Source organism: Notamacropus eugenii, chromosome 6 (assembly GCF_028372415.1).
Source record: "Notamacropus eugenii isolate mMacEug1 chromosome 6, mMacEug1.pri_v2, whole genome shotgun sequence".
In the NCBI taxonomy this organism is placed as follows: Eukaryota; Metazoa; Chordata; class Mammalia; order Diprotodontia; family Macropodidae; genus Notamacropus; species Notamacropus eugenii.
In genome coordinates, this window is record NC_092877.1 from 34865145 (window position 1) to 34893071 (window position 27927).

At 43.8% G+C, this 27927-nt stretch overlaps 1 protein-coding gene across 12 annotated transcripts in view; it reads left to right on the forward strand.

The window, feature by feature from the left end:
- Positions 1-27917, forward strand: part of IRAG1 (inositol 1,4,5-triphosphate receptor associated 1) — a 149295-nt gene extending 121378 nt beyond the window's left edge. For all 12 annotated transcript variants that reach the window (XM_072619450.1, XM_072619446.1, XM_072619442.1 and 9 more), the window contains 8 exons: positions 471-602; positions 3154-3295; positions 9086-9135; positions 10422-10529; positions 12225-12289; positions 19384-19515; positions 21699-21827; positions 24874-27917. In XM_072619450.1, coding sequence (XP_072475551.1) covers positions 471-602; positions 3154-3295; positions 9086-9135; positions 10422-10529; positions 12225-12289; positions 19384-19515; positions 21699-21827; positions 24874-25117 — 1002 coding nt within the window. In that variant the 3' untranslated portion in view covers positions 25118-27917. The remainder of the gene's footprint in view (positions 1-470; positions 603-3153; positions 3296-9085; positions 9136-10421; positions 10530-12224; positions 12290-19383; positions 19516-21698; positions 21828-24873) is intronic.
- Positions 27918-27927: the final 10 nt, after the last annotated feature.

The window sequence follows — 27927 nt, forward strand, 5'->3', positions numbered from 1 at the left end:
GATGGCAGGCCTAGTTTTACCTGGTTTTCCAAGAATACTCTGCTACATTTTAGGAATCACCAAGAGCAGCCTGAGGGGTGAGATGGAAGAAAGGTTTGCCTCAGAGATAGCGTGGGATGGTAGTGAAGGTTATGAGCTGACATCATCTATGTAGGTATGGGACCTTCAGGCCTTTTTTAGTCCCAGATGATGAGACTGGGACTTTACCTTTTGCCTCCCTTCCCTGGCCACTGGTCACTGTCCAGATGTTTGTTTCATTTTTATTTGGGGGGGTTTAAAAATATTTTATCCAGATGTTTTTGGCTGTGTAGGAAACCTCCAATTCACCAAAACGTAGTGGGGTAGGTTGAATGCTGTGGGATTGGGAAGGGGAAGTTGGGGTAGGTAGTGGGAACATTCAGATCTCTCCCAGTACTGCTTTCCTCCACCCACCTATAACTTAAAATGTCCTATCTCCTCCCTTCTTTCAGTCCTCAGCATCCATCTGGCAGCCCTGTGAACACCGAGAGACTTATGAGAAACTGCTAGAAGACATTGCCGTCCTACATCGCCTGGCCGCTCGCCTCTCCAGCCGCGCTGAGATGGTTGGGGCAGTCCGCCAGGTCAAACCACTCACCTCCCTCCTTTTACCTCCTCATCCTCTGCTCATCTCAAGACATTACTGGCCCTAAAGGGAACAGTTGGCCCTTCCATCATGGGGCTATAACCCCTTTGCTGAATCTGCTAGCCTAAGAAACCACTGCTGGGGACATAGGGTGCCAGGTGGCCTGGAAGGACATGAAAAAAGGAGAGTGAACTGCATTGCTCCTCCCTGAACTCAGGTCTCATCCCCAGAATAAACCAAGTCAGCAAGCATTTATTAAGTACCTACTATGTGTAAGCACTGTGTGGGGATAAAAAGAAGGGGCAGGGGAATAGTGCCTTGTAATGAGTGAGACAACATGCAATAGCTACATACATACAGCATACAGACATTGGAAGTAATCCCAGAGGGAAGGTATGGGCAGGGGAAGAGAGAGGAAAGGCCCCTTGCAGAGACTGAGCCTAAACTGGGTCCTAAGGGAACTAAGAGGCAGACAGTTGATGAATGGAGTCATCTTCAAGGAATCTCCAGAAGACGTGTGAGAACGGAGACCCAGAGAGAGGAAGGGCCTTACCCAGGACAGAGTACACATATTGGGCTGAATCTTGTACGATGAAATGTAAGAGAGATAAGGAAATGTCTTACAGCTGGGTTCAAACAATCATCTTCACAAGCTGAGGCCACTCATATGACTAGTCAGCCTCTGAGTGAAGCTCTGGAGGCTTTTGTTGGCTATTGTAGGGGCATGTGGTGGCAAAGAAAGTCAATGACCTCTTGGGCTACTTTGAGAGAGACATGATATCCAAGACTGGGCCTTCTCCATAGCTGGAGCTTACTTGCATGTGTGTCTCCTTTTAGTAGGGCCAAGGGTGAGCTGGCCAGAGTCCAGAGAAGAACAGCCAGGATGGGGAGAGGCCTTGAGTTCATGCCATAAGAGTATTCATTGAAGGAACTGGAAATGATTTAAGAGGGATGTGGTAGCAATCTTCAAATATTTGGGGAGTGCTGTCTTGTGGAAGAGGTGTTGGATTTATTCAGTTTGACCCCAGAAGGCTGAACCAGGTGTAAGGGGGAGGCATTGTAAAGCAACAATTTAGACTTAATAGAAGAGGAAACTTCCTACCAATTAAAACCGTCCCAAAGTTTGAATGGGTTTCTTGGAGGGTAATGTGTTTCCTCTCGGTGGAAATGCTTAAACCAAGATTAAATAATGACATGGGTATGAGAATAAGGGGCGTTCTTTTTCAGGTGTGGGTTGGACCTTTGAGGTTCTTGTCATCTCTGAACGTCTGTGGGTTAATGATTAGATGAGGAAGACGTACTCTGAACTTGTCTTCCCATCTCCTGCCTCAGAGGATCCCAGCTGGCCATCCCCAATGCCTGGAAGCCACACCCCCCTTCATCTCAGCCCCTCAAAGCCCTGGTGTTCCTCCAAGGACCAACTAGGGCACTACCTCCTTCAAAGCGCTACCCTGAAGCCTCCTCAAGTTGGTGGCATTCGCTTCCCCCTTAATTGCCATGTGTTGGACCCACCTATATGCATACCACAGCCCTCTAAGAAAAGGGAAGCTTCTTGAGGCAGGGGCTATTCTGTTTTTGCCTTTAAAGCCTCGGTACCCAAAATAATGCCTGGAACATGATAGGTGCTTCATTGTTGTTGAGTTGTTTTAGTCCTGACTCTTCATGACCTCATGTGGTGTTTTCTTGGCAGAAATACTGGAGTGGTTTGCCATTTCCTTCTCCAGTTAATTTTACAGATAAGGAAACTGAGGCAAAACAGGTTTAAGTGACTTGCCCAGGGTCACACAGACAACGAGTGTCCAAGGCTGGATTTAACTCATGCAGATGAGTCTTCCTAACTCCAGGCCCAGCACTCTACTGCACCACCTGAGTGGAATTCAGTCTCACCCTCATTGCAGATACTGGGCCTCTGTAGAAGGGCCGATAGCTCTAATTGTTAGTTTTTCTGACTCCCATGTCACTCTATTGACTCACATTGACCTTAAAGTCTGACATGCTTCATTTATTTTAGCTTCCATTCTCTATCTAGCTTGGCAGATATACAGGGTGTCCCAAAAATCTTGGTGCAGGATTAAACTATTAAAACTTAAAGCCACACTAAGACTTTTGGGCCATCCTTGTACAGGCCTATATGGAAGGATACACTTCCTAAATGATCCCTGAGGTCCTTTCTACCTCTGACATACTATCCACCAAGGACCCTCCCAGCTCTGACAGTCTATGTCCTATAGTCTGAGGTCCCCCGGGATGTTACAGTGCAAAGAACATCAAACTTAGAATGAGGGGCTTTGGGTTTGAATCCCACTTTGCTGTTTACTACCTATGTGAGCTTGGTCAAGTGTCACTTCAGCTAACTGAGCCTCAGTTTCCTCATCTGTCAAATGAGGGGAACTGGATAAAATGATCTCTAAGATTCCTTCTCACTCTAGATTTAGGCTTTTATGGTCCTGCCTCTGGTATTTCCTATCGATCAAGTCCCAACGAGTTATTTCTTTATCTGTCTTGGTTCCTTAACCTTATTTGCCCCTCCTGCCTCTCTTTCCTCCTAGGAAAAGCGAATGTCCAAGGCTGCAGAGGTGATGATGCAATATGTAGAGAATCTGAAGAGAACGTATGAGAAAGACCACGCAGAGCTCATGGAATTCAAGAAACTAGCAAACCAGAATTCGAGTCGAAGCTACGGCCCCTCTGGTAAAACCAAGTGGGATTTCTGTCACCCAGCGGTGTGTCTCTCAGGTCCCTGGGGGTGTGAACCTGGCCCTGCAGCAGTCAGCCAGGCTGAAGTGCCTAGGAAATACCTACTGTGTGCCAGGCACTGTGCTAAGAGCCTCAGACACAAAGAAAGGTAGAATCAGTCCCTCAATCCCTGCCCTCCAGGACCTTACCATCTAAGGAGGGAAACCACACGCAAACGACTGTGAACAAGGAAACTACAGAAAGAGTGACTAGGTTGGCTTCTCAGAGGGAATGAGCCAAGGTTGCCAAGAGGTCTTGCAGAAGGTGGGACTTTTGCCAAGGGAAGCCAGGAGGCAGAGATGAGCAGGGAGGGCATTTTGAGAAGGGGGAACAGCCAGTGAAGACACAGAGAGTTGGGGTAGGAAGTATCTTCTTTGAGGAGCACCCAGTAGGCCAGTGTCACCAGACTGAAGAGCATGGGAAGGGCAATAGGGCTAAGGAGGCTGGCAAGGTAGAAAGGCTGAGAAGGGCTGGCAAGACCAACCAGAGGATTTTCTATTTGATCCTGGGAAGACACCAGAGCTTATTGAATGGGGCGAGGGGGAAAGAGAGGACAGACCTGCATTTTAGGAAGATCAGTTTGACAGCTGAGTGAAGCATGGACTGATCTGGGAAACTCTTGAGGTAAGGAGACCAATCAACAGACCACTGAAGTAGTCCAGATGTGAGGGGATAAGAACAACTAGGTGGTGCAGTGGATAGAACTCAGGAGGATCTGAGTTCAAATCTGGCCTCAGATACTAGCTCTGTGACCCTGAGCAAGTCACTTAACCCCATATGCCTCAATCTCCTCATCTGTAAAATGATCTGGAGAAGGAACTAGCAAACCACTCCAGGTTCTTTGCCATTAAAAAAACAAAACCAACCACCAAATAGCCACAAAGCGATGGACACATGAAAAACAACTGAACAGCATTGTGTAAATTGGATGAGATGGCCTCATAGACCCTTTCCACTTCTAAATCTCTGAGCAGGTGAGTCTACCCACCATCTGGCAGCAGGTAGTAGAAGCTAGAAGGGTGTTTGGAGGCAGAAGACCTCCATGGGATGAAAAGCATTCGGCAGAAAACGCAGAGAGCAAAGAATGTGTCCCACATAAGAAAGCAGTGACTACAAGGTGCGTCCAGCCAGTTCTGTTTAAAACTAAGCAAGTGCTGAGGGCTAGAGGGGTTTTCTTCCAGTTTCACTCACTCAGCCTTTATTTATTTAAGTACCTGCTGTATTCCCCTGTGAATCTGGTTCAGACAGAGGTACGAGATCACTAAGACACAGCCCTGCCTCAGGCAGCTCACAGTCTTGGAAAAGGAAATGAGACATGCACATGGATGGAATACAAGTTAGCATATTGTAAATCCAGAAGTATATTCAAAACACCTTGAGATCAGATGATTCCTCTCTGGCAGCTGGAGGCAGCAACAGGTTTTCTGCTAGAGGTGTCATCAGAATGGAGTCTTGAAGGTTGGGCGGGGTGACAGAGGAGAGATAGTGGCGAGAAAGGCCATTGGAGACCCAGAGAAGAGTATGGGCAGCAGCCCAGAGGTGAGACGTTCCAGGAAATGTCTGGGGGCGGGCGATAAGTCCAGTCTGGACGAAGCCCAGAGTTTATGAGCATGGGAAGGAGTGTACGTTAAGGATGGAAAAACTGGGGCCTGATAGGATGCAGACATCCTGAAAAATGACCTTGTTTACTCCATATATTTTGTTCATTAAAATCCAATACTTAGAACCTGGAACCAAAGAGGTAATGGAAAAAACAGCAAACTGCCCCTCAGAGTCCACACCAGAAGGAGTAGAGATTATACAACAGGTTTAGGAGGCCATGACTGACTATCTTAGACAATCGCCTGATTCGCATCAAAGTCAGGGGAATCGTTGCTGTGTCACAGAGTTAGAAGTGAGATTTGAATCCAGTTTTTTCTTTAACTCTAAGTGCAAAGTCTATGCATTGTACCACATGTTGCAATAGTAGCTAATTAGCACTAATGATATAAAGGTAAAAGGCCCCCAGGTTCCCAGGGCTGAATTCAGGTGTGTCTCTGTGACTGGTTCTAAAAGATGTGATCTAACACCAGTCTGTTAATCCCCTGACTCCCTAACATGAAGGGAGACTAAGCCAAATTACAAGAAAATTGCCAAAATCACCATTTTGATGCATCAATTTTCACTAATGGATCACAGGGGGATGATGGAACTTATCTCTCCTTGACTTCTCATTTTTTTTGCTGAAAGAGTCCAGACAGAGTAATTTCTGTATTCATGGATATTCATGGATACTATGATGAGATAATGAAGGGCTATGATATGTACTCACAATGACAAAACTGGATTAGTAGAAATAAGATGTGATGTTTAGCCGTTTTTCGGTTTGAAACAGTGTCTAATTCTTTGTTGTCCTTTTGGGGTTGGTTTTTTTGGGGTGGGGGCAAAGATATTGGATTGGTTTGCTATTTCCTTCTGTAGCTCATTTTGCAGATGAGGAGACCAAGGCAAACAGGGTTAAGTGACTTTTTCAGGGTCACACAGCTAGTAAGTATCTGAAGCTGGATTTGAACTCTGGAAGAAGAGTCTTCCTGTTTCCAGGACCAGTATTGTATCTACTGCACCACCTAGTAAAAATAGAGTGTGCCCAGAAAAAGTGGAGTAATATTCCATCTGCCCTCTGCCCTATTCAGACCATGGAGTGTTGTATTCAGACCTGGCTAAAGGACATTGACATTCTACAATGTGTCCAGGAGAGGTCAGCCAGGCAGTGAATTCCCCAACACTGGAAGGATTCCGGTGCATGAACATATGTCAGGGATATTGTACAATGGGCATCTGTGGGTGCATTAGATGGCATTAGATGTCTTTTCCAGCTCTAAGATTTTATTATTCTAAGAGTGGGAACATTGGATGAAAATAAACCTTGTCCCTGATAATAATAGCTATCACTGTTATAATATGTGTAACAATTGCTATAATGTATAACGATATGTAAAACAGTTGTTTTACACAGTGTTTTGAAGTTTGCAAATCACTTTGTGTTCTTTGGTCGATCCTCACAATAACCCTGCAAGGCAGGTGATATTACCCTCATTTTAAAGATGAGGAAACTGAGTCAGAGAGAGTGAAGTCTCGCAGAATCACACAAGTCTCCAGGGTCACACACATGCCTGAGACAGGATTTGAACTCAGACCCTCTTGAATCCAAACCCGGTGCTCTCTTCTCTGTGTAACCTAGCTGTCCCTAGAGAGCTGATTAGCTGCTTCTGCTCCCACTCTTCTCATTTCATTTTCAGGCCAGTTGCTACAGTCATCAGAAATATTTTCCCAGCAAGTAAAGCCCGTGCCGGAGGGAATGAGAGTTCTGGCTATTGAGAGATAAACAGCCCGAGAAAATGGACCTTTTTGAGCCCACAATTCCTGGATATTGCAAACATCCTTAGTTACAATGAGCTGGAGGAGGGAGGAATGCAGAAAGCATGTCACAGATGGAGAAATATTTATAAACAGAACACTCAGAGAGAGAGTTTTCTGGGGAATATCAGCAGCGTTTTTCCAAAACCAAGGTAGAAATGCACAAAGTCGTTTTGGCTCAGGTTTAAGAAATGAGGTCCCTAAAATGCACTGGCTTAGCAAACAGGTAGCTCCCTGCCATTGTTTGGATGCAGGAGAGTGAATTAATTCAGTTCTTAATCCCAACACACAGAAAGCCAGGTCAACATTCCTTAATCTTAACCATCGGACTTATTGACAATATGTGAACTACCACGCCCAGTGAAGATACGCAGATACAGAGGCCAATCGGCTTCACCAGCTTCTAACAGGCAAAGGTGTAGGTGTGGTAGTTTTAGGGAAACCACTGTGTCCAAACTGCAAGCTTAGCACAGTGCCTGGTCCATTGCAGATCTGTTGTAACAAATGCTTGTTGACTCGATAGGCTTGCTCTGAGTGGCCACAGCAGTTAGGGGATAAGGAAGACTAGGTAGACTACAGCCTTTATTCAGATGTTCCATCCCAGGGCAAGATTTAAGTGAGGCAGAGCTGTGTAAAGTCACCAGCCTCACTTTCTTCTCCAGAACCATCTGGGTCCAGGGGCCAGACATAGATCAAGACAACTGGAGATGGGCCTGGATGCAGTGAGAGACCTTGGCCTTTTTAAGCTACGGTCTTTAACAGGTTTCAGTTTGATTGAGGCAATACCCAATCAGAAACAGCTGCTATTTATGGCCAGAAACCTTGAGGGTCTTTCCCCGACCCAGACTGTTTTTTTTCTTTTGACTAGGTAAAAGAGGCTCTTCTTTGCCTCATTTCTTACCTAGCCTGAATCACTGAATGGGGGTTCGGTCAAGCTGAGATGCTAAAAACTTTAGCATAAAAAGGCCAAGGTCTCTCACTGCATCCAGGGCCATCTCCAGTCATCCTGGTATAAATATAAATCTTGCCACTGGACCCAGATGGTTCCAGAGGAGAGAGTGAGGCTGATGACTTTGCACAGCTCTGCCTCACTTAAATCCAATTCACTTGCATGTTATGGCATCACTTTCCTGATATCATGGTCCTCTTTGAAAACAAAGGACAAATATCAACAACAACCCAGTGCAAGAAGATCCTAAGCACTTTTCAAACACCAAATCATGAGTAAGCTAGATAAGGATGCACGGAGAGGTTGGCAAAATTGCTTTGGCATCAGAAATTATATTCCTCGATTCAAATTGTTTCTGCTTCCCTGTCCCCTCTCTGACCAGCCTGCATCAAAGAGTTGCATACCTGCCCTTCACCATGTGTCAGCTGGGACCCAAGAGAATCAGGATGGGCAAACACCCAAATGTCTCCCTGTATGTCCAAGTCTCCCTAGCTGCTTCCCTACCTCCTCCAAACTGTAATTGGGTTAGGATTTGTGAATGTAAGGATATTTTATGCCTGTGTTTATATAATAATTTTAGACAAATATTCTTGAGCATTTCCTTCATTGAAGCAGCTTGATAGTGCAGTGGATAGATATGTGAGAGGAACTAAGAATCCAGAAGACTTGAGTTTGAATTCTGCCTCAGACACTGACTGGCTGTGTGACTCTGGGCAAGCACCTTCTATATGCAAGGCCTTCTTCTGAGCACATATAAATAAAGCATGGTCCCTGCTCTAACAGAGAATATACTTTAAGTGTAAGAATAAAATGCATTCACAAAAAATCAAATTTGTAATAAAGGCATATAAACATGATAAATGCCTTGTGAGTAGTAGGTGCCTAATAAATGCTTTTATAATTGGGCTGGGCCTTAGAAAATAGGAGTATACAACTAAGTGGTGCTGGACCTCAACTCAGGAAGACCTTAGTTCAAGTCTGGCCTCAGATAATTACTATCTATGTAGCCCTGGACAAGTCACTTTACCTCTGTTTGCCTCAGTTTCCTCATCTGTAAAATGGGGATAATGATAATACCTTCCTATTCACAGAATAAATGGAAAGTCACCTTGGGAGGGGGGAGGCTCTAGCAGCTGAGGAGACCAGGAAAGTCTTCCTGCAGCAGACTTTTGAGATGAGTCTTGAAGGAAGCCTGAGATTCTCAGAGGTGGAGGTGAAGACATGGAAGGGATCAAAGATATCATCTCCTCGCACCAGGCTTCACAAAAGGATAGAGGTGGGCTGAGCCAGGAACATTTGAGGTCTTTGGACAATTCCTAGCACTTTCCTCGATCCATTTCCTGAATTTGATTGGAAGATATTGACGATGTTCTTCTCTCTTTCTCTTCCCGTTACTGCAGAGGATGGGGTCCCTCGTGCCACCAGGTCCATGTCTCTCACTCTGGGAAAGGTAGGCTGTCTGCAAAGGGAGGGTGGGGTGAATATGACTGCTCAGAAGAGAATTGAGAGTTATTTATTAAAGGCTCCATCATAACCTAAGTCCATGGTGTTTCAGGAGGGAAAACCATTCATAGATACAAATTCACTAGTCATTCACTCCTTGGGTGACCTTGAACCTTTAATCTTTCTCTGACAGTTTCTTCAAACTTCCTACAAATAAGAATCCCTGAAATTTAGGACAACTAAGTGGTACAGTGAAGAGTGCTATGCCTAGAGTCAGAAAGATCCAAGTTCAAATCTAGCCTTAGACATTTACAAGCAGTGTGACCCTGGGAGGTAACTTTTATATGCCTCAGTTTCTTCAACTGTAAAATGGGGATAATAATAGTACCTACTTCCCAGAGGTGTTGTAAGGATAAAATAATACCTTTAACTTAGCACAGTGTTAGTATCTAATAGGTGATTAATAAATATTTGTTTGTAGGATATTTGTGAGGACTCATTCATATCCCAAAGGCATTCTTGAAATTAAGGATCTCTTGGGTGGGATCATGGGATCATAGAAATCTTAGAGGTCATTGACTCCAATCCCCTCATTTTACAGATAAGGAAATTCCCACAGCTAGTACGAGTCTAACTGAATGAAATTTGAACCCAGGTTGGAGATTTCAGTTCAAAATTAGGGAAAGCTTCTTAATACTTAGAACCCTCAAGTGGAATGAGTGGTGTTGTCTGGTATCATTGCTAGAGCTGTTTAAAGGGGATGACCACTAGTTGGGTGCTACAGAGAAGATTCTTGCTTCAAGCAGAAGGGCAAACCTCAGAGAGCCCTTTCAACTTTTAAGAATTCATATTTCTAACAAAAGAAAGGCCCCCAAATCCTTTTTCTCATAGAATCCTAGGACAGGAGAGCAGGGCAAAACTTCTAATCATCATCTCACTCAACTCACACCACCACCTTCTTATAGATAGAGAAACTGAGGCTGAGAGTGATTCTGTGTGCTGAAGACAATGGCATCTGCTCTCCTACATAAGAAGACTCCATTCCACCCTCTTGGTTTTTGTCAATTTCCTAAAGTTGTGATTTTCCCCAGAAGACTCTGGTTCAAGAACAAGATCCCCAGGACACACAGCTATAGAGCTTCTCTGCTAATGTGGAATAATCTCTGATTCCCCTAATGTACACACATGCCCCTCCCTGCTCCCTGTTTTCATCACTTAGGACAGCTACCATTGTCCCACTGAGGATGGCTGAGCTCAAGGCCTTCCTGTTAGTAAACGCTTTTCTTCCTGCAGAACATGCCCCGTCGGAGAGTCAGTGTGGCTGTGGTCCCCAAGTTTAATGCTCTGAACATCCCTGGCCAGTCTCCCAGCACATCACCCATCCCATCCTTACCAGCCCTGGTGAGTATGATTGGGGAATAATGGTGGCCCAGAACTAGGTCTTGGGATCACGGGAAAGAAAACCACAGGGGCAAAAAACAAACCACAGGAAATACAGTATGCTCAGCATGAGCTCCAAACTCATTCATTCATTCAGCAGCCAATCATGGAACATTTTCTGTCGTTGACTTGAGTAAAGACATCGAGGCCTTGAATTTTGTGTATTACAACACAATTTATGGTTCATTCTGCATAATTCAGAGACAAAAATGGAACAAAGGATAGAGAGCTGGTCTTGGATTCAGGGAAATTTGGGTTCAAATCCTGCCCCTGACGCATTCTGGCCACGTAACCCTGGACTAGATGTTTAACTTCACAATGTTCTAGTCAATTCTCCAAGGCCCTAAGCTGCACTGAAGGTGCTGGCCTGTATTGGCCGGGCGAGTTTCCTTATCTGGGAGCTTCCTTCATCAATGACATAACAGATCTAGTCCTTCTCTCTATGGACAATATAGGCATATCCCTAGCCAATATTATTTCTCAAAGAAGGAATAGAAGAACTAATGTAGCTTCAGACCCTTTTGGGGGGAAAAAGTCCAAATCTCCTTACAAAGAAGATTTCTCTATAACAAACTATTTCTACATTCCATCTGTGTGTGTGTGTGTGTCTTTCTCGCTCTCTCTGTCTTTTTCCCTCTTTCTCTTCCTCTCTCTGTCTTTTTCCTCTCTCTGTGTCTCTTTCTCTGTCTCGCTTTTTCTCTGTCTCTTTCTTACTCTCTGTCTCTTTTTCTCTCTGTGTGTCTCTTTTTTTCCCTCTCTCTCTGTCTGTATGTGTATCTGTCTCCTCTTTTTGTCTCTCCTCTCTCTTTGTCTCTGTCTTCCTGGGAGCAAAGAGCATGCCTGTTGTTTCTATTATAAGCAAGAAGGAAAGGGCTATAGTTGAGTTCTGCTCACAGCTTACAGGAGCAGGGATCCTTTGACTCCTCTCCCCCTCCTTTGTCCTGATTCAAACCTCCTGTGACGCCACCAGTCTCCGTTACCCCAAACTGCCAAGACAAGGACAAAATAAAGCCACCCACACGAAGTCTAGAGCTTGGAGTCAGAAAGGGGACCACAGCAACAGCACACTCCTACCACTCCCTCCTTTAAACTCCTATTGTTTTTAGAGTCCTTTCTTTTTTTATTACTGTTTTATCTGTAGCCTGGAAAAGTGGGTTTCCCAGCACCATGCTTACTTGCAGAGTTCCATTACAACAAAACAACTTGGACATCCTCTGAGTTCACTCTAAGTAGGATCTGACTCACAAGAGCTCTGAGTAACTGGAACATTCGGTAGTAATAACAGCATACTGGTGTGCCTTCTGCCTACTGATGCACAGAGCATGATGTGACATGGTCTGGTGTTAGGGCTGCCCTCTAAAAACACGTGACAGGCAACTGGAGGCAGTGAAAGAAAGCAAGTCACCCTCACTGCGCTTCCATCCCTCCACCCCCCAAGAAAAAAATGACACACACACACACACACACACCAAAAAGGACAAAGAAAGGTCCAAGGGAATCCAGGATGATGACTCAGGAGCCTAGGTGACTCTTGGGAGTGCAGGACATCTCAGGAGCTCACTTGCCTAAATATGCACGTAGGATGTCCTGGTCAACCTGCATGTTTTGTTCTGATTTATTTAAGGAATTGCAAGAGTTATTTTATTTTTACTACAGGCTGAATCACCAAATGGAAAAGGAAACCCCTCAGCTTCCCTGGTTTCACCAGCACTATTAGAGAAGTAAGTTTTCTGGTTTGACTTTTCACCTTGAGGTTGTCTAGAAAATCTGCTTTGATTGGATGGACTATTGATCTGTCTTTCTGTACTGTCTCTCTCTCTCCTTCCTCACATCTTCTTCTCTCCCATCTCACTTTTTTCCCTCCCCCCATTCCAACACATATTGTCCTTCTCCTTTGTCCCTTTCTCCCAATATTTTCCATCCCCTCCATCTCCCTTTTTTTCTTCTTTCATTCTCTTCTTGCCCCTGCCTCCCTGTCCTCTACTTCTGTCTTTCCCTCTCTTCATCTCTCTCCACATTTCCCCTGTCTCTCTCTCCTCCTCCCACATCCACTCCCTTTGCTCTTTCTCCTTTTTCTCTTTCCCCTCTTCCTCCTCCTCATCTCCTCTCTTTCCTAGCTCCACTCTTCCCTTACTTTTTTCTCCCCTTTCCCTCTCCTCTCTTCTCTTCTTTTATCTTCTTCTTCACTCCCCTCACACCCTATCTTCCCTTCTCCCTCTCCTCCATGCCTTTTGCCTTTCTCCATCTATCCCATCTCTTTCCTTACATCCTCCTTTCCCCAACTCCTACCCTCAAGGCCATTTCCATCACCAATTTAAAAAAAACATGATTTGAATTTAAATGAACTTTTTGTGGAAAATGATTTATTTATCTCTCTATGGTCCAGGAGACTGCAGTTTGAGCCATGGTGCTACAGTTTATAAAATTATGAAGAAAATATGTTGAATCAAAATGTACCAATCTGAGAAGCTCTTAGGAAAGCTTTCTATTTTAGTCTTCTGTGCCCCATGCATTTCTTTCTATTTTAAGCCAGAAAAGCTGGACAACAGGACCCATTCCTGCGATGCAGAGATCTGCACAAACCAAATAGATCATTTTTTTTTGCAGAACCTTTCCCCACCTGGCTAAGATGGATTTGATTCACAAGAGCTCTGAGTAACTGGAACCTTTGTTCCATTGTTTTTGCACACTGGGGTGCCTTCTGCCTACCAATACATAGAACATGACATGATGTGGTCTGGTATTAGGGCTGCCGTCTAAAAACAAGTGACACACACCTGGATCCCATTGAATGAACCTCAAACTTTCAAGCTCTCAGAGCTAAACAGACTAAGGACCCAGTTCTTGTAAAGGTTTCTCTTCTTCTATCTGCTGGAAATATTGCTCCTATACAACTGAGGAAAATAGAGATTTTAAAAAAGATCATTTGCTCTTCCTTTAAAGAATTTTCCACTTAATTTTTCTTAGTAGAGCATAGATCTAGAGCTGGAAGACTCTCTGAAAAGCCTCTCTAATCCAAGCCCCTCATTTTACAGAGAGAGAAACTGAGGACAAGAGAGATGGATTGACTTGCCCCAAGGTATTCAGATTTTAAGTGATGGAGCTAAGATTCGAATCCAAGTCGGAGACAGACAGAGAGGGGGAGGGAGGGCTTCACCAAGACCCCTGAGGTCCCTTCTAGCTCTGAAATTCTGTAATTCTCAGTGAAGCCCAGAAGCAGAAGGGAGGAATGCCATGTATAATCCTGAAGTCTTGAAAAAGCCTTGTAAAACTTTGTCCCCATTACTTGCTGGGCTGGTCTTGGGTAGACTCATATTTACCTTACTATCACATTTCCTGAGCACACACAGATGGGGAGGGGAAGGGCAATAGTCAGGTGTGTGAAAGCACTAGAATGGGACTTGAGTATTGCCATGGAGAACTGACAAAGTCAGGAGTTGAAGGGCTGGGTACACTGATTATCTTAGGGAAAAGATCTAGAATTCTTCTTCTCTGGCTGAATCCTAGACCATTAGCCATCACAGCCCCAACAAACCCCTTCCTTCTCATCTGAAAAAGATCTGTCGGTTTTAGAGAATTATGTTATGTGTTATGAGTGTGATAAGGTGGCCAAAAAAGCAAATGTGGTTTTAGAATGCATTAAGAAAGGCATATGATGTCCTGAAATAGGGAAGGGAATTATCTGTAACTCTGCCCTGGTGAGACCACACCTGGAGTGCTTTGTTCACATTTGAAAACCACATTTTAGAAAGCACCACCAAAGGCTGAATGACTGACCACTTGTTGGGCATGTTCTAGATGGGACTTATGGTACAGGTTGGATTATATGCTGTCTGAGACTTCTTCCAAATCTGAGCTGTGATTTTGGAATAGAGTTTTACAAAACAGAATGAAGGGGAGGAAACTGAAGATATCCAGAGAAGGGAAAGGACTTGCCCAAAGTCACATAGTAAGTTAATGATAGAGCAGAAAAGAGGAGATGTCCATATTCCCAGTTCAGTCATGGAATCTTCTATCACACCCCATTGCCTCCAGCAAATACCCATGACTTCAGTTTTACCAAGTCAGATCAAAATTGCACTTCATTTAGCCAAAGGTATTTGCAACACTTGCAAAACAAAGACTAGATATATAACAATCTTTAAGATTGTTCATAAAAAAATCAAAACCGAATCACTCATCTGCTCAAAAAATCCTACAGGAGTTTCCTTATTACCTTAATAGGGTCTCCCTATTAGCCCTAGGACAAATTACAAGCTGTCCTTAACAACCTGGCTCCAATCTACTTTGCCAGATTTATTTTATATTCCTGGAAGGAGTAAAAGACTAGGTAACATTTCAGAGCTTCACAGAGTCATCAGACCAAGGGATTATTTTGTCATTTTTATGATGACCCCTAAAATTTCTTCAACTTTGATTTTTAATGCACTCCATGCAGAATGACTTCCAAAGTTACTCATATATTAACATTGAACAGGAGACTGTAGGTTGGATTTTTAACCTTTTCCTAGTGTTGTTGGAGAATGAATAGTTAAAATTACCCCATACCCTCAAAAGAGCCCTGGACACAATTTGAAACTCACAGCAGGGGTGAAAAAACACTACTATGAAAGTTCCCTTAGCTCAGAACTCCCATGAACACAGAGTTGTAATCAATACAACTCAATCAATCCAATTCTATCCAAGTGCTGTAAGCAACCATTCTTTGAAATACAAAAAGATACAAAGGTAAAGTGATCTCAGCGTATTTACATACCCATCAGAGGAATCAACATGTAAGCAGATTTGAGGAAGAGAGAACAAGGACAAGATATCCATGGCATAGTACAGAGAGAACAAACTCTAGAGTCAGAGCCGGGTTCAAATTCTGTTTCTGATGCCTACTATTGGTTTCACCTTGGGCGGATTACTTAACTTCCATGGACCTAAGTTTCCACATTTGTAAAATGAGGGTTGGACTAAATGACCTTTAAGGTCACTTCCAGCTCTGACCCCATGAAGTAGGGGGATCCAGAAAGACTTCCTGTAGGAAATATACAGCAGGTGTCCTAAGTCTTGACAGAAACTGAGTTTTCATTTTATCCCGGAGGTCATAGGGAGTCACTGACCTTTCTTGAGCAAAGGTGATATCTGGGATGTCTGCAGCTTTGGCAGTAGGCATGGTGTGAAGGAAACACTGCTGGGAAGGCTAGTCTGAACTTAAGAAAGGAAAAGTTATTCAAGTAGATTGAACCCCTAGATCCTTTGTATTATCTTCTACTGCCTAGGGTTATGGTGCACAGAATCACCTTCCAACAGTGTTGTAATGGAAGTTCCAGGGACAGGACTAAGAGTTGAGTGCCCTAACATGCAAACATCCTGATGGCTTCAGATCTGAGATAACAGAAGCCAAATGGCATTCAGTCCTTCCTAAAGGAAAACACACAGGGGTTTCAAGGGGAGAGCAGAAGACAATCCTATTGACTGAGTGTCTGCACTTAGGTTCCCCATTGTAGTCACAGGCTGTCCCTGAGCTCCCCTTTTATGGTTCTGTGCTCGAGAAGCTTGCAGACTATGGGTTCCCAGAGAATAGACATTCTAAGGATAATAGCCTGCTGACATTCATTGGAAAAGGACTCAGTAGAGGATGTGAGATAACATTAAAACTTTTACTTCAAGCATTGAGTTCTTTCCCAGTTCTGGCCCTTGTGGGCTATTATTAGAATGATTTAGATTGCTATTATCTCCTTAAAGGCTCCACAAAATCTTCTTAGGGACGCACTGTGATGGAAGGAACACTATTGGGAGTTAGGAATCCCATTGATTAACCAACTATGTGATAGAGTCAGAGACTCGAACTCGGGTCTTGGAATTCCAAGCCCCGTCTTCTACCACCATGCTGCCTACCTTAGGAAAATCCTGTATGAGTAGGTGCCAAAAGGTCATTTATGTCTTGGGAAGTCTGTAGAACTGATAGGTTGTATAGTTTGTATAAAGCACTACACTTGGAGTCAGGAATACTTTGAATCCTGCCTTATAAGCCCTGTGACCTGGGACAAGTCACTTAACCCCTGTCAGCCTCAGTTTCCTCATCTGTAAAATGGGAACAATAATAACACCCACTTCACAGGGTAATTTATGCGTGTATGTGTGTGTGTGTAATATGATCTATAATATAGATAATAGACACATATGTAGGTAATGTGTTAAGTTCTATGTAAAACTTAAAGTATCATGGAAATATTAGCTATTATTATTATGAAACAAATCCTACGAAATAAGACTCTTAAGACTGACAACTATCAACAGGGTAGGGGTGGGGAGGGAGCGCTCATTGAGTTCTCTAGGTAGTCAGTGACTTGTTTTAGAAGTTTTAGAAGTGGAACAGTGAAGGAGAAATAAACCTTGGAAAAGAAATCCAGCAGCCCTTCACTCACCCCAAATCACTGTATGAAATGCTTGGTTGCTTGGAGAAATGATGCAAAGCAGATTTCTGTAAACTGAATTATGTCATAAATAAACTCATAGTCTGGCTCCCTTGTAGCTTTCCTTAGTGGCAAATCCTTTCGTAATTCAAGTAATGACCCCCTTTTATCTGTTTCCTTATCCTGGATTGTTGTCTATCCAGTTTTTTTAAAATGGGGCACCACAGATTCTGTTACTGCCAGCCTTCATGTTAGACTCATCATCCCCCCTTTTAAAATTAAGCAACCTCTGAGATGAACAGAGATAAAAGATAGCAAAGACAGGGCTCTGACCTCTCATTTCTACTGAGTGTACTTCATAAAGTTATCACCTACACCGCTATTCTCAGCCTTCAGATTTTTCTGTTGTGATAAATGCACCTTCAGGACACGGAAGGTTCTCTGCAGAGAAAGAGAGTAAGCAGATAACATGGTAGAGGAAGCATTGTGAGTGCCTGGTATTTTCAGTGTGTTCTCTCCCTTCCTTTCTTATTCTGGTGTCTAGTTACCAGACTAATGAAATGTTAATTTTAGGAGATGCTGAGCAGCACAGGAGATGGGGGGTTGATGCCAAGGACAGGCACCAGTATTTAAGATTGTCTCATTAATGCAGCAGGGGATGCTTTCGAGGACCAGGTGCCACATGGTGTTTTTCAAACAAAAACCTGGCTTCAAAGCCCTACTTGTTCTTTTGTTTATTTTGTGAGCTCCTCTATGGTGGTATATTCTGATGGGGTTTCACCATCCAGGAGAGTTGTAGGGACCTCTTAAAGGTGCCATGGAGGCCCAAGTACCAGAATTCTCAAAAGTTATTTGCTGGGGATGGCAGCATTTGGCACATTGTAGGCACTGTTCTTATTATATTGAATGTGTTCACTTGTTTTGCTTAGCTGTACTTCTTTGTTACAAAAGAGGGCTCTGTGTGGGGATGGATAGGGGATGGACAAGTGAAAATGGGGTATATGTGTGTGTGTTGAAGGAAAGAATATCAACAACACTTTTTTTAAAAAGAAAAATTAGGAAAGGCAATTAATTTGGCACTGGATGATGGAGGAAGTTGAATGTCAAGCAAAGGCATGAATGTTATTTGGCAAGCAGGGAGCCACGGAGGAATTTTAAGCAAGAACTGCATGCGTGCCACCCACGTGTTTCTCAGACTTCCATCCACACCTCCATTTATATTGGCTGTGTTTTCACAAAAACACAAACATAACTGAGCCCCAGCCTCAGATAACATAGCATTTACCTAACAGTTGGTGTTGATCATGAGGCTGACTTGATCGTGGCAGCTTGGCCATGGAGTAGCCTGACTCACCCATCTGCCCATGTATGCCCAACCTAGGAGCAGTGGTAGGAATTCTGTGAGAGCACAGGATCAACTGACCATAACAGTCTTCGGAATTCTTAAAAGTGATTGACATCAGAATACAAGAAATAATTATTAAACACCTACTGTATGCCAGGCACTGTGCTAAGTGCTGGGGATACAATCAATTATAAAAAAGACAGCCTGTGCCCTCAAATAGCTTACAGTCTAATGAGGGGAGATAACACACAACAGGCAACAGAAAAGCAGGCAGGGAGAGAGGGGACACTGGAGGGCATGAGTGCATCTTGTTCCCTGAAGCTAATCCAGGTAGAGAAACAAGTACAAAGAGAAGTAAACACACACAAAAAAATGACCACACTTTAGAGTCCATCAATCATATGCTAAGTGATAGGGATAAAGAGAAAACTCACAAACAGACCCTGTCCTCAAGAAGCTTATATGGTACATACTGTAGGCTTCCTAAGCCTTAATATCTGCTCTGCAGCTACCAGGGCTAGAGAGGGAGCTCCTAACATGGGAGCATGGGAGTACCTGTAAGAGTAAATCTTGACTTTTAGAGGTAGTAGAGGCCAGTGGGCTTGGGGGGCCAGAGCTTATTGTAGGAGTCCTCAGGATTTTCTCCAAGAATAAATGTGTTTTTCAACAATTGCCCTGGAGTAATAGGGTTGGAAAGTACTTAAAAGATGATCTCTAAGGCAAATTCCCTCTAGGGTCCCAAATTAACCTATGTTCTCTGCTTCAGTGTGGCTTGGGATATCCAAGGTGTTTCTCCTTGGTCTAAACTGAAACACCTACACATAAGGTCTAGACTGAATCAATCAATAATCAAATTCACAACCATTTATTATTCAGCACCTGAACTGGTCTCAGTGGGGACATAAATACAAAAAATGAAACAATTCCAATTCTCAAGGGAGCTCCATTCTAAAAAGTCCTTGGGCTCCATCACCAGAGATCAACAGTGGGACCAAAGACTTGTAATCACTTTTCCATTGCATTCCCCACATTTAACATCCCTTCTTGTCCCTCATTTTCTTATCAGTGGGAAGTCCAATGGGGACCAAGACTGTGAGGGCCCTGCCCACGGTGCTCCACCAGCCCTGACCCAGAGTGCTTTGGAGGAAATCAGCCAAGAGGTCAAGGCCAAGATCGAGGAGGAGGCCTATAACAAAGGGTGAGTTTCCAAAAGTCCAGCTGGGCATCCCTTAGCATGCTTCTCATGGGAGGAAAATCCATAAGATAAGAAACAACTGAAAGAGCTTACAAATTGATTACAATTCATTTCAATCCCATAAGCATTATTGGGGTCCTGCTATGTGCCAGGCACTGTGATGGGTGCTGGGAGTACAGAGACTAAAAGGAAATCATCCTTGCCCTCCAGAGTCTTACATTCTTCTGAAGTCATTGCAATGTGGAAGGGAATGATGGAAAGAGATTCCCCCTAAAGCTCTTACAATCACCATCAGTACTGATCCCCTTAGGTAGTCTGGTAAAGCCTATTGATCTCTTCTCAGTATAGTGGTTTTAACTGTAAAAAATAAAATGCATAGGGTTATAGAGGAAATAAATTTTATTGAAACACAGTTATCAATGTAAAAAATAAATGTATAGACCCAAAGTAAGAACTCCTGAGAGTGTTTGAAGCCTAAAAATATATATATACAACCCAAATTAAGAACCCCTGACCTAAAGTATATGAAGCAAGGTTAGAAATAGAGTTAGACAGCTCTTTTTTATGATGGCTAAGAATTGGAAATTGAGGGGATGTCCATCAACTGGGGAATGGCTGAACAAGCAGTGGTATATGACTGTGATGGAATATTATTGTGCTATAAGAAATGACAAGCAGGATGATTTCAGAAAAACCTGGAAAGACTTACATGAACAGATGTAAAGTGAAGTGAGCAGAACCAGGAAAACACTGTATACAGTAACAATATTGTACAATGAAGAAGTGTGAGTGACTTAGCTACTCTCAGCAACATTAATCCAAGATAATCTACAAAAGACTCGTAATGAAACATAGTATCCACATCCAGAGAAAGAACTGATGTTGTCTGAATATAGACTGAAGCAGGCTAATTTTTACTTTATTTCTTTCACTCTTTTCCTTTTATTCAAGTCTTCTTGTACAAAATGACTAATATGGAGATGTTTTATATGACTACACATGTATAACCTATATCTGATTACTTATTGTCTCAGGGAGGGGGAGGGGAGGAAGAGATAGAATTTGGAACTCAAAACTTTTTTAAAAAATGTTTTAAAAAATTACTTTAATATGTAATTGGGGAAAAATAAAATATATATTAAGAATTTTTTTTAAAAAGAGATAGAGCTAGACCATGAATGGTCTTCAGCACTAGTATAAAGAGAAAAACTTGAAAACAGATTACTAAATGACTTGAGAGGCACTTAAATGGGGTGGAAATCACTTGGACTCAGGACTCTTGGATTCAAGTCCTGACTTTAAAAGGTATTAGCTGTGTGACCTTGGACAAGTCCCTTGACCTCTGCTTGTCTTCATTTCCTCAGCTATAAAATGAGGATAATAGCACCTACCTCCCAGGGTTTTCGTGAGGATCAAATGAGATAATATCTGTAAGGTGCTTAGCACAGTGCCTGACACATAGTAGGTGCTCTATAAATAGTATTTTTAGTTATTATTATTAAGCACATACTCTGCCAGGCACTGGGATATGAGGAGAGCTCCTTTGTCAAACTTAAGATATTATAGCAACGTAAATTAGCATTATAATGATTCTTCTCTGACCACTCACTAAAACAACCCCAGCTCCCAAATAACTGAATTGCTGAGTACACAGATTAATGCTGTTTGTCACTGATTCAATATTACCAGGCACTTTCTCTGGAAAGCTTTACTGCACCCCCACTCCCCCACACTCACCCACCTTTCCCTTCCTCTTATCTTGCATGTGAAGTTATTTCAATGTAGCCACTCCTTAGACAGAGGGCAAACCCAGGCCCAACGTGGGTTGGGGTGGGAGTGTAGAGGTCTAAATTGAGGAAATGGCTAACAAGGAGACAATGTTTTTTGTTGGAGGGTGAGCGGGTGGTTTATGACGAACATTTTAGGTGACATTTCCTACAAACAGGAAGGATGAGAGCAGGGATGAGGGGAAATCCTATTGACAAGAGAGAGAGCAATAGGAACGGACGGTGCGTCGATTGTACATTCCAGCCTCTTCCTCTTGTCCGCAACTACAGGAAGCCTCAGATACTGACGGGCCCCCATTCTAGGAATCTAATGGGAACATTGTCTCTGGCCTGGCCTTTCCCAGCCTCAAAACAAAACAAAACAAAACCAACCCAAACATTGCTTTTCTTTCCCTCAAGGTATCAAGAAGGCCTAAAGAAAACCAAAGAGCTTCAGGAACTGAAGGAAGAAGAAGAAGAAGAAGGGAAGACAAATGAAAGCCTTGAGGGGCCAGAAAGGGAGGAGGAGGAAAAGGAGCTAAAAAGCAGGTGAGGCGCTTCTGGCCACCATCGAAGCCTTGCCCAAAAGAGCCCAGCCCTGGGCAGTCGAAGGCCAAAGAACCAGGCAGGGAACAGAGCAAACACAGGACGGAAACAGATAGAAAGACAGATGGAGAGACACAGGGATAGAGAAAGAGGGAGGAAGGGAAGGAGAGAGGAAGAGGAAAGGAGGAAATGAGGGGAGACAGATGGAGACAGAGACCCAGAGAGGGAGAGAGACAGAGAGAGAGCAGGGATCCAAAATCCGCACAAAGAGTCCTTAACCCAGAGAGAAACAGGACCCGAGGGAAAGAAAATTGGGTGGGGCAGGCCCAGGCTCAGGTACACAGGCAAGAACTTGAGACACATTGAGACATATTTTCAGATATGGTCAATGTCTCAATTCATTTTTGCTTGATTGTACTTATTTGTTAAAATGGATGACTTTAAAAATTTAGGTAGAGGAGCTTTTTTGGGAGGAAGAAGGGAATAGCAATAGGAGAAAGAAAGAAGGAAGGAAGGAAAGGAAAGGAAAGGAAAGGAAAGGAAAGGAAAGGAAAGGAAAGGAAAGGAAAGGAAAGGAAAGGAAAGGAAAGGAAAGGAAAGGAAAGGAAAGGAAAGGAAAGGAAAGGAAAGGAAAGGAAGAAAGAAAGAAGAGGAAGGAAGGAAGGAAGGAAGGAAGGAAGGAAGGAAGGAAGGAAGGAAGGAAGGAAGGAAAGAAGGGAAGAAAGAAAGAAGGGAAGGATGGAGGGAAGGAAGAAAGAGAAAGAAAGGAAGCTCATGATAACATTTTTCAAATACATAGAAGAGAACAGAGAAGAACTGGAAGGAGACAGAAAAATAGGACAGGTTTGAAATTAACGTGCTGAATTTAATGCATTTTTTTGTTATAGAAGCTCAAAGTAACATTTGTGGTTTCACATACAATATTCTTTATGGAGAAGCATAGTAGATAGAGAGTAAGCCTCAAAGCCAGGAAGACTTGGGTTCAGATCCCACTTTTGATACATACAGTCTGGGTAACGCTGGGCAAATCACTTCACCTCTTGGTGTCCCAGGCAGCTCTTCAAAACTCTAAGTTGCAGAGGAGATTCCCATATGAACTGGTAAAGAAAGTTTTCTCACCTGAGAGTTAGTTCTCTGTGCTAATGAAATAACAGGTCCAGTCCCTTTCCTAAGCATAGAGAAATGCTCATGTTTGATGATATTTTTTTCAAGTACAGAACAACAAAAATAAAGATATTTTATTTTTTAAATAGAAGAAAACCTCTGGCTTGGGTACTCCACCTTCAGCCCCCATTTTATTCCTGTCTGGAGGCCAGCAAACTGAGTAGCAGACAGCAGGCGCACAGGACACATGGCTCACTTGGAGCCAAGGAGAAGCAGAAATGACCTGGTGACAATGAAATGTGGTTTTCTGTTTTATAAAGAAAAGAGGAAGCTGCAGGATGAAGAAAGGTGGGGTTGAGACTACCCAGATCCAAGCAGGTCTCCAGGATCATTCGGGATGCCTGCATACTGCTTTCATCAGGACCCAGCAGCACATCTGTCCTATACTGGATCACTTGGTCCACCCCATTGTCCATCAGACTCACAGTTATGCTCCAAAATTTTCTGGGGTTCCCTTATTGCTTGTTCACTGTGAATTTTTGCATATTATCTGATTACTTGGCATTAATCCTCAGAAACCCAAAGTATTCTGAGTGTAGTCACAGCCCTTGCCAAGTGGGACTGCCAAATGGCAGAGCCCAGAGGGAGATCAGTCACTATGTCAAGTAAAGCAATGAGGGAATATGGGGTTAAGACAGGATTTCACTAAGGGCAAAGCTGGAAGCTCTCTAGAATCCCCACTGTACCATTCACAAAGTCAGAGGACTGAAGTGTCACAGATTTACAGCTGGGGGGACCTCAGCATCATATGCAGCAACCCTTCATTTTACAGGCGATGATCAGAGAGGTTACCTTGCCCAGGGACATCCAGGTACCAAGCAGGAGCTGGCTAGAGCACACATCCTTTCTGTCTCCTGGAACTGAAGGAAATAAACCTAACTTTCTCCAGAAAACCCAGAACCCACCTCTCCAATGAGTGTTTGCCCTGCTCACATGCTCTGCAAACACATCTGGGCTGCTTCAGTTCAGAAAACATAATTCCTGCCTCCTCTAGTCACATGCCAGGAACCTCAGCCCCTAGCGGAAATTGGCAATCCAGCCTCAGTACTGTTGAACCAAGGGAGATGGGGCATGGAACAGTGGGAAGAATGCTGGGCTTGGAGGCAGGGGAAACCTGGGTTCTAATCTCTACTCTACAGCTCAGAACCTGTGTGTACTAGGCTTCAGCTCTCTAGTGTGCAAAATGAGATTAGATTATAGGATTTCTAAGGTCCTTTCCAGCTCTAAACCTATGACCCCATGAAAACTATTTCAGGTCAAAAGCCTCTTCCACATCTCCTTCCTGAGAAAAAGCACAGTAAAAATAGAATAATAAATATAATGACAGTAAAACTGGCCAAGAAGCAAGGAAGACCCAAAGGACCTCCTGATGCTGGCTGTGCAGCCATGGGCATGTCCCTTGACATCTCTGAGTCTCAATTTCCTCTTCCACAAAACGGGTATAATGGCACTGTTTGTTACATTGTTATGTTTCATGATTATGGGATTCCTGGAGTGTCCTCAGCTCTGCCTCTTTGGGAAAACAGAAACAAAACCCCAGCATTCTATAGGAACTAAATCTAGGGGTTGGAGCTGGAACTGAGATTTCAGTGGTGGGTGAACCTCTTCTACCAGCATAGGTCAGTGCCTTCACTATAGCTTCTAATATTGGAGAGTTGCCTAGAGTGGTGAAAGCTTATCCAAGTGATTTATCCAGGGTCACGGAGCCAATATGTACCAGGGATGGGTTGTTTATCTGCTATGCCATACTGCTTTAAAATGGTTGAGTGGCCTGTGCTTTGGATGGTCTCCTTGACAGGGAAGTATGGTAGTTGGGTGGCAGAGGGTGGAGAGCATGGGTGAAGAGGTATCCCTTGAACTCAAATTCCCATTCTTTCTTTGGCAGCAAACTTGAAGCCTTGATTCACTTTTTACAAATACTATACCCCAAGCTGTGCCAACACTGGAATGTGATTTGGATGGTGGCAGCAGCCATTCTTGTTTTCACGGTTGTTCTGGGGCTATACAACTCCTATCACGCGTGCACCGAACTGCCAGAGGGGACATCTGGAAAAGCCACTTGTGCTGCCTCCCAGCGGGACTCATGGTGGAACTCGGGGCTACAACAGGAGCAGCCCACAGAGCAGTAGAGGGCAGCCGGACACCAAACTGCTGGGTGACCCTACTCAATCATGCCCGGCATGTCACCGTTTTCCAGTTGTTTGATGCAGTTAGGGACACAGGTGTGTTCATGACTCGACATCCCTGCTACCCCAGTCTGGGAATGAGATAGGGTGCTTTTCACTCATCATGACTGATGGAATATGAAGTCCCAATGAAACTGTCCAGGGGAGAGGTCTCCAAGGAATTTTGCCCTTGAGAAGAGTCTCCACACTCCAGTAGCCTTTGAGGAAAAGGGCCAGAATGCCTTTATTGAAGATCTAGGATGGCACTGAATCTTCTCCCTATTTTCTAGGCTCTTAATGGTTGCCTAGGGAGACTTTAGCCTAGTGGTCTCAATGTCGATGTCAGACCTGGAGAAAGCAGGAAGAGCATTGGACTGGGAGTCTGGAAATCTGGGTTCTCATCCCAGTCCTGGTACTAATTAGCTGCATAACCTTAAGCAAATCACTTTCCCTGAGCCTGACTTTCATTCTCAGTAAAGTGAGAGGGTCTCTGGTCCCTCCCAGCTCTGATGGGCTTTGCTTGTTCCAGTTTCTGGTCTGGGCACTACTCTGTACACTTACCTCCTATCCCGTTTTCCATTTTTTCTTCTTCCTAAAATTGCTTTTCACAAGAGTGGAAACATTTCCTCCCAGAAAGTTATCCATATTGTATTTATCTCAAAACTTAAAAAGAAAAAGGAAATCATGTACAAAAATGTTCCTGCATGCGCACACATGCACCCACCAGCACACACACCCACACTCACACACAAAAGGGCAGATCCACCCCTTTGGAGGGAGTCCTTGCTAACTCCACTATGAAGCTCATTCTCCTATAGACAGATAAGTTACCAAGAGTGCTGCAGTAACCAATAACCCACTCACTATGTGATATAAACCAGTTTTATTTGTTTTCAAAGTATCAAAAGCCCACTGACTTGCTGAGAATTTTTCATCACTGGACACCCTCTAAAGGGCACCCCTTTTTATTTGTGATTTTTATTGTGCCTTTGAAAATAACTAACCCAATTCCTTTAGAAGAAACTTCACAGGAGGGAATGAGTCACAGGCAGCTCCCTGGCTTGAGGACATGTGTCTTTGGCCTCACACACCTAACAGGCATCTCGTGGGCTCTCATGGAGAAGTACCCCCACCCTGACCCCAGGAAATTTTTCAGCAGTGAGCCTACAGGAATATGAGAGACACCCTCCCTCCTGGAGAGAACCCACCTCCCACCTGGGTTCTGCCTATCTGAGGAAATGTCTCCAGATCTGGTGGAAGTTAGAGGTACAGCAATGATACATACCCACCCTTGCAGGATTTTTGCACCACCTTCCCTGACCCCAGTGACTTCCCCAACTCCAACTCTATCTTCCCCAACTTCAATCTTCACAATAGGTCATACATGAAAAAAGAAACACATCCTTTGGTAATCTCTCTCTGTTTCCTGCAATGTTTCTCCATTTTTCTTGTGTGAGAGGAGACTGAAGACTTCAGAAGCTAGTGTTGTTTCCAATTAGAGAGTAGTTTGGTTTGTATTCAGCTTTAACAGGATCCACCTATGCCAAGTCCCATTTGTGCCCCCAGCCAGTTCACCCTCAATGCTTTCCATGGGCCACCCTGAATAATGGCTGGAACCTAGCTGAAAGATGAAGCCAAAGACTGATGGACCAAGGATGTACCCAAAGGTCAAAGAGGATGCAGGACAAAGCAAAGGAACATGACCATAAGGCAAAGCCTCCAGGGCTAGAATTGGTGTGTCATTGCATATCAGGTAGACTAGAGTGAACTTCCATGTGGGTTCCCAGCTCTGAGCCCAAACAGGCAAGGTAGGTCTGGGCTGCCTCAGTATCCCCTTTGGGAGCTCAGATGGAGGCCTCTGCCATTAGTCCCTGGAAAACAGGAAGCCAGTGAAGAAGCTGAAAGATTCCTGGATCCAGGCAGCTACTACACACAAGAGTTCATGTTCCAGTATGTGAGGGCACACCAAATAGGTATTCCTAGCCCCATCTTTCAGCCAAAGCCAGGACCCTCACAAAAGAGAGGGGAAACAGAGAGGGATTTACCCCTCATGAGAGAGAGAGAGAGGAGAAGGATGGGAAGCAAGATATTTCCAAAAAGACTTGAGGAACATAATATAGTGACAGGGAAAAGCCATGAGCAATGACCCCTGGTGAAGGGTTTTCTGAAATGTCAGTCTCTGGCCTGAAGAAGTGAAAGCAGGAGACCCCATATACATAATCAAGGAGCTGGTAGAAAAACTCCTGAGGATGAGATGGAGGTTGCTTCTAATAATTGTCACAGTTGACATTTTGATGGCATCTTAAGGTTGGCAAAGTGCCTCACTAGTATTATCTCAATTGAGCCTCAGAAAAAAACCCTATAGGTATTGTTATCTTCATTAGCAAGGTAAGGAAACTGAGGCTGGAAGAAGTTCAATAAAAAAAGTTTTGAAAAAGCATCTTTTGATATTGGAATTCACTTCAACCTCCCTCAAAAAAGAAAGAACTTCTCTCCTATGAGAGTATAACACATGAGCATCAGTCCCTGGATGCCTTTTGCTTTTCCTGCAGCCATAAAATGGACACACAAAGAGGTGTCCTTCGGCTCTAAGGGGGCACGTATACATCTGGCTGCCCAAGTGGGAAAGACTGGTTGAGGGCATTGGTTCGGTGCGCCATGCTATTTAAATCCCAAGCATCGTTAAACCCACACAGGTGTGCCAGCCTTTTACTGAATAGTGTCACATACTTGAGTTTGAAAATAAAAGTAGTTCCCAAAGTTGCCCCATGGTC